Source organism: Ammospiza caudacuta, chromosome 12 (assembly GCF_027887145.1).
Source record: "Ammospiza caudacuta isolate bAmmCau1 chromosome 12, bAmmCau1.pri, whole genome shotgun sequence".
NCBI classification, from domain to species: domain Eukaryota; kingdom Metazoa; phylum Chordata; class Aves; order Passeriformes; family Passerellidae; genus Ammospiza; species Ammospiza caudacuta.
In genome coordinates, this window is record NC_080604.1 from 10,466,380 (window position 1) to 10,478,810 (window position 12,431).

Below are 12,431 nucleotides of genomic sequence, written 5' to 3' on the forward strand. Positions count from 1 at the left end.
CGGCCCGGCCCCTCCAGGCGGGCACCGGGCGGGCCGAGCTGCTCGGGCGGGGAAAGCGGGGAAAGCAGCTCCTCTCTCGGGGCTGCGGACACCGCACCGGGCCCGGAGAGCCCGCCCTACCGGGGCTCAGGGGAGTGCTCGCGAGGGCAGCTCTGCAGGCAACGGATCAGTCAGCGCTCTTTGCTCTTTGACATGTCAGTGACAGCACCTGCTGGGGCCGCCGAGTAATGAACAGCCGTGTCTCCAGCGTGAGCTTTGCACCGCTGAGCGCGGCACGGGAGGGACATGGAAATACCCCTCTGGCTGATGGCTGCACAGCTTCACCCTCACAGGATCACTGGGATGATAATAAAAAAAGCATCCAAATCTCTTAAACCCTCTTTTATTGCCTTAGCCAAAGCCCAAGCTCTTTAATAATGTAAGAGCTTTCAAATAGTCTTTTAGCACAGTGCAACAGCTATTTATATTTCATTATGAAACATTTTGTAGAGTTAAAAGTGCTAAATAGCTACTTTATTTAACAAAAAAGAAAAAAAGAAAAATAAAATATCATGCATTCACCTCTCCCAAAACTCCATACCTCTTTTAATTTAATTATTCACACTAGATTTTGGTTGACTGTTACTAGAACAGCTTCAACAGCAGTAGGTGTAGATGAGCTGCTACCTGAATCATTACATGCCATTTTTCCTCCAGAACGGGAGTTGCAAATATTAAAAGCAAGATAATACATCTATACTTACTTAAAAGAAAATGTAGGATGCCTTAAATGCACTGTTTCCTTAAGGCCCATTAACATTTGTTTATCAAAAGCAAACAGCTAGAAATTAACAGTATGCTTTGATCACTGGATTATTTTCTAGACAAAAGATGAACAAACATATAACTCAGACAAAATTATAACACACAAAATTATCATGGTAATAACTTGAGATACAGCGGCCTTCAGTTATCTAAAGCATGAGCAGCAAAGTGAATGTTAGATCCAGGCGGAGATAGGAATGGGGTTCTGAGTGTGCAGCCTCGGGCAGGCTCTGTGGGAAGGCTCTTGCTGTCTCCAGCTGCTTCAGGTATTGTACAGTGATACCATGCAAGTCTCACAGATTTTTCAAGTAGTTAACTCCTAAATTCTGTAGATTCTCTTGACAAAAAAATTCTCATAACTAAGACTGAGCTTAATCAAGTTCAACTCAGTGCAATGAGTCTCAGTGGAATTTAATTTGCTGTTTCCATTTAGGAACTTAAATGGCCTGGCCAAAAGCTTTTATCACTTGGTTTAAGAAAAGATTTCATGTCGCTGCCTCTTATAAGCCTTCCCTTCTTTATATTCTTGCTGGCATGGGCAAACCAAAATTTTTAGCTATTATGATCACGCATGTCCTTCTAGTTTTTGCTGGCCCCTTCTTAAATTTCCATGTGAATAAAAAAGTGTAGGTATATCTATGTGAAATAATAAAAATAAAGTACTTAGTAAGAGTGATACATTTTATTAAACAGTAAATTCATTCCACTGGATGCTTAACAAATAATCTTTTGCAGGAGAAAGTTAAGAGAATAGACAAGCGATCCCTGATAAAAAAGGTACAGAAGAAAGAATTCTTACCTACTGGAGATATTCCAAATAAACAGTTATTCAGAAAGATTTTTACTTAGCAATTTTAAATACATTTTAGTTTTGATAAAATGTGATTATCTCCTTCAGTTGAGAAAGAAAAATATTTCTGCATGCACTGTAACATTTAGAAACATCTGAGTTTCCTCTTCAAGAAGCATCAATGCAGGACAAAAAACAGACTTCAGTGTTGGGGACCAACTAACTGAGAGCATTTTGCTACAACTTGCAATAAAGCCTCATAAAACACTAGGGCTCTGCATATGAAATATGCCCTTATAAATCTCCAGGAACTCTGACTTGTTTTGCAGAAATACAGCCATCTGTTAATATCTGGAAGGGTTTGGACAAGAGACACTGCTAGAAAAAGCTTGCTCTTGATGTCAGTTGCTGGAATAAAAATGAGAAAAGGCCTATGTGGGACAGCTGGGTTCTAAAGATCCTCAGCTGCTCAGTGGTTGAGCCTGCCTTGCTTTCTCCCAAGCTCTATCTTGCTCCTACAGCTGCGATCTCTCAGCAGGATGGTTTCTATCAGGTAGCAGCAAATGCTGTGTTGGCTGCTGGCTGGCCAGGCTCCATCAGCTTCAGCAGGGAGTGACTGTGCAGACTGCTCACATCCACTGAGAAACACCAAAGAGCTGCATAAACATCATCTGCTCATCTCATCTTCCACTCCATCCCCTGCCTCGAGATCTCAGTTTAAAGCAGTATTTTATTTGTATTTGAAAATTATATTTGGTCTAATAAATACATTCAGTTAAAACAAATAAACACACACACACAAAAAAGTCATAATTATTTTTAAGGCATCTTTTCCATTTTTCAAACAGCCACAGAAAACATCAAACATTTCAAAAAGTCAATATTAATATTGACTGTTAAATTGATATATTAATAGAAAAGAAAATAAGAGCTGGTCACATGATGACTATGGTCTGCTAAAATGATAAAGCAGTGAAAATGCCAGATATTTCAACTTGCCTGATTTAATTTGAAATGAAAAAACACTGCATGTAAAATTAGCTATATATTAGCATAACATGTATTAATGGTATGCATGTTACATTGTACTTATGTATATATACCAAATACATGTATTATCAACCAAATACATATATTATCAACATACTGTGAAATGTACATTGTATATATAAACAGGATAAACATATATTAATTATATATATTTATTATATATATTCATACACAAATATATAAATAGGATATATAGCACATAAAAATAATAGATTTTAAACCATTGTATAAAACACTCATTTTTATTACATAATCTAAATTGAATAGTACATTCAGTATATGCTCACTACATATATTACGTTAATGTAGATGTTATGTTGGTAAGACACTCATTTGTGTACTGGATACAAGTATCCTTTTTTAATGCAAACCAGAAATAGGAGCAGGGAAGGATCTGAAAGAAAATTGAACAAATGGAGAACCTACCTGACAAAAGAGGATTAAACTTGCTTATTCTTTCAAAATTAATGCCAAAAGATAATGCAATTGTTCTTTACATAAACAGTCAGAGAGTTAAAAGAAAATAAGTCTGAAACTAAAGAACAATAATAGCACTAAAATAAAAATGAGTAACCCCTTCACTAAATCTGGGGTGATAATTAGAACCAATTTTTTTAACACTGGAGAAAACTTCTCTGAAACATTTCCTTACTTTTGACAGCTTGGTTCAGAATGTTTTGGAAGACAAAATCTTGACGGTTTTCAGGTATGCACATGAACTATCTCAGCTGCATTTCATCCTCCTGAAAGAGACACAAGCTCTTTAGGGGATAATTGTGACAGTGCAAGTCCCCTAAAGAGCTCCCTTTCCCTTATCCAAGATGGCTTTGGAACGCGCTCTTTCTGCCCTCAGCTATGATGGCTAGCATAACATTTTCATGGACTTCCTGCCCAGAAAAAGGAGGGACACAGTTGGCTCCGGCTGCCCTTACCTAACATGGCTGCGAGGTGCTCGCCTGCTTCGCTGTGTGACAGCGTTCGCAGAAACGAAGCAGGAGCTGACACTTCCCTCCTCCTCCTCCTCCCCTTTCTCCTCCTCCTCCGAGCACAGCAGCCAAGCACTTCACACCAACTCCTCACCCACCTGCTGCTCTCCACAGTTCTGGGATGGACACATTCTGGTAAGCAGCAGACACCTCATAAAATACCCATCCTCATTTCAGAATGCAACTGCCTTCTGTAGTTTCATCTTAGCCTTTGACTCTGCCCCTGATAACTTCTGAACTCATCAGGCAATTTGAAATAGGAGCTGAAAAGCCTGAGGGATAACTACACCCACGCAGCTCCACTGAGAGCTGGCACTCATGCAGAGAAGGAAGGGTCAGATGAATGTCCTGGATGAGCAGTGGGTACAGCTCAGATGTTGCATGAGCCATCTGGCAGTGCCAGAGAGAACCAGAAAGGCACTTACCATTGCCAGCTACTTTTCTCATAGCATTGCGTGAGACTGGCCCAGTGGGATTTCTCCAGGGGATGAAGAAGGGTTCAGGAAAACATAATATGCCAGTGGCTTACAGTTTAAATGACACAGTTATATTATATTATTATGTTATTATTAATACTTAGAACATCACAGAAATATATCCACTGCTCAGTTTATTATTTTACCTGATTCTCTTAGGCCCTATAGATGGTAATGGATCTTTTTCATCTCTAATTTTACTTCCAGTCTCCTTTCTCCATTAAACATGCACACAAAAATATTAAAAGTGTTCTCAGAAACATTATTTTCATTCCAACACCTGTAGTACCCTTTGTCCGCACTTTTTACACTTTGCAATTCCAAAGTGCTCTCAATTATTTCTACTTTTGCAACTCATTCCCTCAAATGTAACTCCTAATGGACTTAAATTTGTTCTCACTTTCTCCATCTTCTTTTTATACCTTTCCTTCTCCCTTTGATTAGTTATGGCACTTTGTGTGCTGTAAGCAACAGCCACACAGAATTTCCACTCATTAAAATAATTAGTAAGAGCAAATTATGATTATATTTATCACAGTAGTACAATCTCATAAGCTGATGAAAGCCATGAAGTGACGTGCCAGATTTTTTTTCCCTGTCAGGAGAATTAAAACTACGGATAAACACTTCTAAACATTCCACCTATCAGTTGTTTGGTTTTGTCTTCACAAAATCAGACTTTAATCTTGGATTTCATTTCTCAGTTTCCAACACAGATGCTACAGCCTAGTTTTGCTGTCGTTTTCTCACTGGATTGTTGGAAAAAAACTAGTCTGTTACGAATCAACCTCCGTTCCCCAAATCACAGTGCGGTCAAAAAGAAAGGGAAAAAAAAATGAAGACAGCCCTGAGATTTTACTGTGCTACAACTAAGAACATGCCAATCATGCTTTGTGTCATACACTGCACTGCCTTACCTCGATCTCTGCTTTTCCCCTCATCCACTGCTGAAGCGCCTGGCCCAGCTGCACTCCTGTCCTCCACGGCTGCCAGCTCTTTCTGCCATCTCCCATATCCCTAATCCTAACACCCTGTCACTGGGTAATTATAGTGCTGGCATGACCCCAACATCTATCTTACATCAACAATTCCTACTTGTTTGCTTTACAGGGAATGACGGTATTAAAAATGTATTTGGACTGGAGAGACTCGTTTGGCACCAGATGACCTTGGCAAGTGACCTTTCCTTGGTTTCTAGCAAACAGGCATAAATATGACATTGGGTGATGTTCCATGGCGTACTGAAGGAAGACATAGCAGTGTCCCCACCTCAGTCCTGTCCCTGCAGCCACTGCTCCACGAGTCCCCCTGCTCCAGCTGCCAACCTGCAACAAGACATGGCAAACACGGCCAGCATTGCTCCGGCCCCAGGACACATCACACCACACCGCGGCTCCCCAGGTTGTAAACTTGGATCATGAAACGACCAGACACGCACAGGGAAAGCAGCAGCGTGTTCAGGAGACTCCTGCAGTTTCACATGCAAGCTCTGCTGAGAACGTGTCACCCCAGCTCCTCCTCTGAGCTCCACCCTTTCACAGAGTCACAAAATATTCTGAGTTGGAATCAGATCATCGAGTCCAACTCCTGGCCCTGCACAGGGTGCCCCAAGAACCCCACCGTGTGCCTGAGAACGCTGTCCAAAGGTTTGTGAACTGGCAGTCTTGGGGCCAAGACCACTTCTCTGGGGAGCCTATTCCAGTGCTCGACCACGCTGTGCGTGAAAAGCCTTCTCCTAAAACCCAACATAACCCTGCCCTAACACAACTTCGGGCCATTCCCTCCCCATTATGTATAAGGGCTGACGGGCCCCGCTCGCCCCCTCCCTCCCAGAGCTGAGAACAGCGAGGGCAAAGCGACGGCGCGGGGCCGGGGCTCACTCACCTCAGCGACCTGCCCCGTGCTAGCACGTCCCAGCCGTGCTCCTCCGGGTGAACACCGACCCTGTCCCCTCACCCCTGTCCCCTCCCAGCCCAGCCCGCCGCCCCCTCCCGCGCGCCCGGAGCGGGGCGTGACCCGCCCGTGCCGCAGCCTCACCGGGCGGAAGGCGCATGCGCGAGGGCAGCCGGTGCGCACGCTGCCCGCCCCCGGCCCCGCCCCGCCCCGGCCCCGCCGCCGCGGCCACACCGGGAAGGGCTCCAGGCGCTATGGCGGCGGCTGCGCGCAAGGTAAGGGGGGAGCGGGGCGCGTCCCGTACCGCCCGCGGGGCCGAGGAGACGCGGGGGGACGCGCCGAGGGAGGCGCCTGACCCGGTTTGTTTTGGGCCCCGCAGGTTGGAGGAAACTTCCCGCGGCCGGTGGCCTCCTGAGCGGCAGAGCGACCGAGGGGGAGCGCCCGGGCCCGGCAGCCAGGCCTCTCCCGCCGCCGGGGCAGCGGAGCCGCACTGCGCGGGCGGAGAGCGCGGAGGTGCGCAGCGGGCCCGCCTCATGCGCAGTCACCTGCGGAGGGGCTGAGCGGAGCCGCCGCCGCCGCGCCCCGCGCCGGGGGCTCCGGACGAGCACTTCCCGGGGCAGCCCCCGCTGCCCGGCCCTGCGGAGCCGCCGCCGAGGGACGCACAACGACCCCACCACCGGCCGGAACCGCCGCCGGGGAGCGACCTGTCAGGGCACCTCGCAGGCCGGCCCCCAGAACCCTTCCCACGCGCTGGTTTGTCCCCGGGAGAAGGCGAGTTGGGAGCCTCTCCATGCCTTATCAAGTTCCTTATCTGAGCGGCTCCCAGAGGCTGTAGAGCAGTTCAGCTTTATCTGGTGTAAGGGAGAAAAACAGTGTAGCTCTCGCACTCCATCCTGTATCGAGGACCACCTATTCTGCTGGGGTTTATCACACGAAGATGATGAAATGCGGATTGCTGGGTGAACCATTAGGTCCCTGTTGTGAAACGAGGGCTTTGTATTCGCCTTCCAGTTCCTGATCTGTGCCGTGTGTGAGAGGACGCTAATCTTTCTCCTTCATCCCCCTTCCCTAAACCTTTCCTTGCTTCCATGTTGCATTGGTCAGACTTTTGGTCAGTGTTGTTTACGGAAGGAGGGGGGAAGAAGGCAGTTGAGGTTACAAACAAAAGTACTTGTATGACTCATCTACTTGGATTTAAGACATTGTATCCTTCTTTCACGGGGCCTTTGCTTCTCTCTGAAGGAATCAGATGCTTTTTCCTATTCTTCCAGACGAGGATGGATTGAAAGTTGTACGTTTTAGACTTTTTTGGGCCACTGCTGATATTATTAAAAGACATAATGGGACTTTTTCACTGGATTATTGCCAGAATTAGTTTACACACTGAAACAATGAGTTGTTAGGCCTCTCATATGATAATATTTGTCCTGCTTTAATATAAAGTTGCTGTGGAGGTGTATTTAAAATTGCGGAGGACAGTCTGCATCAGAAGAGGCTCTCTTCATCTCTGGTTGGTGTGGCAACCACAATCTGTCCTCGATGCCTTCAGCCTTGGCCATCTTCACTTGCCGCCCGAACTCCCACCCGTTTCAGGAGCGTCATGTCTACCTGGACGAGCCTGTCAAGATCGGCCGCTCGGTGGCTCGCTGCCGGCCAGCCCAGAACAATGCCACCTTTGACTGCAAGGTGCTCTCCAGGAACCATGCTCTGGTCTGGTTTGATCACAAGACAGGCAAGGTAAGATGTCCATGTGAAAACACTGAGACTGCACATTTGTTTCAGCAAGTCCCTGTAGGTTGTGGATCATTCTGGTTTTGCTGTCAAAAATGTGGTTGTGTAGGGCAGGAGTAAGATTTGTTTTAAAGCGATAACTTTCCAGGTAAGTTGGTAATTTCTTGCTAAGCAGAAACCTTGAATATTATGAAAAGTGTATGAAACTAACAGTTGAAAAGGGTTAGTTGAAAGGCCTGCATGTGTCATATTTATGACTGGAAATAGGTGATTTAGAGGTGAGACGAGGTGTGAATGTGAAGGCACATTGTATCATTATAGTGGTGTCATAGTATTTTTTTCAAATGCAGAGAAATTACCGTTTTATTGGTGTGTGAAAACTGATTGTGAGGAGCGTTGAAAAATGGATTTTAAAAAGATACTGTTCTTGTTTGGCACTCTTCCTACTTGTCCTTTTGAAATTTTGTGGAGTATTTTGTTTGGTTCTGATAGGAGGTTTATTACTGGCAACAGGAGTGTAATGGATGGCATTCATGATATAGTCTTATTGTTAGTGAAAATGGTTTTAAAATACATCCTGTGTTCTTAACTGTTCCTCTCTCAAGTCTGGCAGTCTTGTTAAGCAAAATTGAGGGGTCCTGTAGTGCATCTTTTGTCCACTAGGGATTGAACTGGGACAAGTAAAGTTGTTTTACTTAATGACTGTCAAGTTAATTTTAAATATCCAGCGAAAAATTAACAAAGGGCAGACTGCAGTTGCTGAGCACTCTATTCTTTTTCGAACTATATTGATGTTATGCTTTAGAACTTAACGTGTTCTAACTCTGCTGGTTTTTAGCTTTACACCAAGTCCTTCTATGAAATGCAGTCAGTGTAGCTCTGGATTTTAAGAATAAGATGGTCTGTAACTCATGCAGATATTTTCAGTAGTATGACACAGCATGAGGAGCAGCACAACGCAGTCAAAGTTCTTAAACCTTCCATTGTTAACTATCCTGTATTATGCAATACTTGGACATGATGGGACAAGACAAGCATTTAATTTCTTAAGGCTGGATTATGGCTTTCAAGTTAGCTGCAGGTAATTGTGCAAACTGCTATCTGTATTAAACGTTTCATTAAGCATCTTGCTTTGGCTCTATTGTGTATGTGATGTGCGTTCTTGGATTCTAGAAAACTTAAGTGCTTGAAATACTTTCAGTGTAGTCTTTAACCTTTCTTGTTTGATTCAACAAAGTAAAATGTTCCAATTCATTGTGCTGTTTTTAAATTAGAAAGCATTATGCCTATAGCTTTTTATCAACATTTCTTATGACTTGCTAAGACTGCAAGACCCCCATGTGCTCTGTTATGGTTATAAATATGATCTATCAATTTTGAGATGGTTAATTTGAGAAAGCACTGAGTGTTAAGCAAGTCTAACTGATAGACAAGCTTCAAAAATGATCACCTATGAGGATTTTTGTTTGTTTCTAAATTTCAGTTAGCTTTGTCTTCTCTAATATAGGTAAAAAATTTGTATGCTTACTCATTTATCTGTTTAAAAATAGCAACTTAGTAGTAGTAATTAAAAGGATTGTATTTGAGAGTTCTTGAGATAACATCATTTGAAGATTTGACAGAGGTCTGGTGAAAATTGCCAAGGTGGGAATCTGTAGCCATAGTAAACAACTAAAGAATGGGTTTGTGATCATGCCCTGGGATCCACTCCTACTGCATGTTCTGTGTGGTGTTGTGAAAGGTTTAAAGCAGAGGTATAGCAGTGAGGAGAATTTCAGATTTTGTGCTTGTTTGTTGGATGTATGGACTGGTTTTTGATCTGGTTGAGTATCGGAATGGTAAATTGTGAGATGGTGGGATGGGGGAAATGCACCATTAGAGATAATAGGTATCAAATGCTGTTGTGAAAAGGCAGGTAGAATACTGATAAATACAGGCTTGATCTTGAATCATAAGAACTACTTAAAAAAATTCTGTGGTGTTTTCAAAATGCAAAGAAAAACAGGCCAGAACATTTATGTGCAGCAACATCTATTATCATTGTTTACATAACTGCTAATAAGCACATCTCATTTAGGAAATTGTCATTATCCTATCAATGACCTATATTTAAACCCCCACAAATTCTCTTTGTCAGAGTATTTGTAAACATTTCTTAGAACCTTATATATAGGACATTCATCAATTCTGGATTTTTCGAAAGGTAAAAGACCTTCAAATGTCAATTTAGTAATGAGAAAAACTCTCAGATATTTCAAAATAGGTTGTTAATGATCTGGGACTACAGTTTCATAAGTTGTGGACTTTGGCAATACCAGTTTCAGGCACTACCAGTCATTCAGTCCAGCCTCTGTTGCCTCTTGAGCTGCCTTTTAGTTATACTTCATTACTCTTTTTTTTTTTTTTTTTTTTATTCCATGAGGGCTTGGAGTTTTGTTTAGTGAATCATGTGAGTGATCCTGTTTACTACATAGTCCATAAATAATTTTGTCAGTATTATCTGTAAATAGGGGTAGAACCTGAAGAGAGGGAGCATTAGTAAGCTGTGTCAAGGAAAGTAGTACAGAATTTTTTTCCTAAGGCAGAGGAAGGTATAAGCTGAAGTATGTTGCATAAGTAGACCAAGCTGAAGATAACATGTTACTTACAGTTGAAAGTTGTGGATGTTTATTTTGTATTAAGGCACTTTAATTATGCATGGAAAAAGTTATTTGCCCAGGGAGATAATGTGTATGTAACAACAGCATTATTAAGGTTGAAAATAGAACGAGTTTTCAAGATCACCAATACGTAGCAGTTAAAAGAAGGTACTTAAATCTGCATGTGCTTTTTAAAATATTTTAAACATAGTATGTGAGCCTAAATATGTGTATGATAAAGGTGGAAGGAGGTGGTGGTGGGATTATCTGTACTTAGACTTTTTCTGTACATAGTAATATTTTTGAAGATAACTGGTGCAATGCCTCTTCTTTCCTGTGTTTGTAGATACAGCATAATGACTCCTAGTTAACTAGTGGATTTTTTCTTGAAGTGATAACATTAGAATATTATAATTGGAATTCATTTTGGTTTTATTTTTTTTTAGTAATTGCAAGTTAATGAATCTGGGTTTTTTTAGAGGTGCCTGAAAAAGTGACTCACTAGATACGTAGGAAGTAGATGCTGTGCTAAGCATGGAGTGTTCCAAAAAGTGTGAATCAAAGCAAAAGAAAAAGTGGGCTATACTTCAGAAAATCTAAATGTGTTCAGCTCAAATCATTGCATGTGAGAAGAAACCCTTTAAAATAGTGTAACTGAAATAATCTTAAACTTGGTTTTTTTGGTTTTGTTTTCATTTCTAAAAATAAGCAAGTGGAAGACCTTTGAGAATTTGTATGTGACTTCCAGGCTGAAATGCTTCTGACAGATGTAGAAGCTTTTGGTAGAAACCTGAAGCTTCCAAACAGATATCCAGGCTTTCAAAATCTGGAATTATTCAGTCCCTGATGTTGTTGTGAGTTGCTATTATGAGCATCTCTTATAGGGAATTCATTGCCACAGTTTACCAAAGGCTCTGAGAAACTGTGAAAAATAAAGTATTTTCTTAGATAAAAAGCCCCCCAAAGAACTGGTCATTTTTAATAACTGGAAAAAAAGTGTAGGCACAAGTTGATGTGTTAATGGTAGCTAATGCTATTGTTTTAATTTAATTCAGAGTGGATGTCAATTGAATTGAGGACGTTCGTATCTTGGTGATGGAAATGCTGAGGAGTATATTGAAATCCATAGCCCCCATAATAGTAAATGAAATTTGTTAGAGCTGTGCATTATGGCTTCTAGACTTAAATATGTGAGATAAAAATACTGCAAAATACTTTAAAAAAAAAAAAACAACCACAAAATAGATTTCCCCCCCCCCCCCAAAAAAAAAAAAAAAAACAAGAAGAAAACCCAAACTCAACCAATCATAGCAAACCCCAACAACTCAAACCAGCCAGCCCAGAGGCACAGCCAGTTGAAGGAGATCTGAAGGACACAGTGCAGTTTCCCCTGGTGCATTTGGGGTGACACCAAGCCTGGCAGTGTTGCTGTGGTGGGGCTGGGTTGATCTGCCCAACACAGACCTGGCTGTGCTGAGTGAGCCTCAGCACAAACACGGGGCTGCCCTGGGAAAGGAAGAACCCCTTGCAGCTTATTAGACCCTGTCTAGCATTCTGCAATTTATTTTGGACCATAATGCAAGAAATACATTGACTTGCAGGAGCTGAGATTAGATAATCTTCTTTTGCTGTACTGTACTAGGGACTAAAGTAAATTTATATGAAAGAAAGCAAACAAAATTAGTAAAGAGGAAATATGTTACTCACTTAACATTACATAAAATGTTTTGTGGATATTGAGAACTTGGCATAATTCAGGAAAGCACAGAACATTTCCTTTGGATGTTCTGTTTGTTCAGAAGTATTTTTTAGTAAATTTGTCTTAAAAAACAAAGTGGGATATGAAAAATGGTATTTGGAATTGCAGAGTTTTGGTGGGAAGTTTTTGTTTCCTGCTGCTTCCAGTAGAGAATGCTGTGTGATACTCTTGCCTGTTTAGTGCTGATCTATGTAAAGTGTGTTTAGTTTCCCATCTATCAATAGCACTTATTTTGATAGATATTGTGTCTGTTATTTATTTTTTCCTCTAATTTCCTCTATATCTTTTTGACTTTCTGTTAGG

General features: G+C 42.0%; 1 protein-coding gene and 1 long non-coding RNA gene across 4 annotated transcripts in view; one reads left to right on the plus strand and one right to left on the minus strand.

Moving 5' to 3' along the window:
* Positions 1-1,471: 1,471 nt before the first annotated feature.
* Positions 1,472-6,049, minus strand: LOC131563120 (uncharacterized). Its single transcript, XR_009275278.1, has 4 exons — positions 5,991-6,049; positions 5,376-5,431; positions 4,056-4,154; positions 1,472-3,387 (listed from the first exon to the last, which is right to left on the minus strand). It is a non-coding gene; the product is annotated as an uncharacterized LOC131563120 (long non-coding RNA).
* Positions 6,050-6,226: 177 nt separating this feature from the next.
* The window catches only part of SLMAP (sarcolemma associated protein), a 74,119-nt gene continuing 67,914 nt past the window's right edge, over positions 6,227-12,431 (plus strand). For 2 of the 3 annotated variants that reach the window (XM_058812945.1, XM_058812943.1), the window contains exons 1-2: positions 6,235-6,274; positions 6,379-7,736. In XM_058812945.1, coding sequence (XP_058668928.1) covers positions 7,539-7,736 — 198 coding nt within the window. In that variant the 5' untranslated portion in view covers positions 6,235-6,274; positions 6,379-7,538. Of the gene's footprint in view, positions 6,275-6,378; positions 7,737-12,431 lie in introns of all 3 variants that reach the window. The other variant, XM_058812942.1, reaches the window with a different exon arrangement.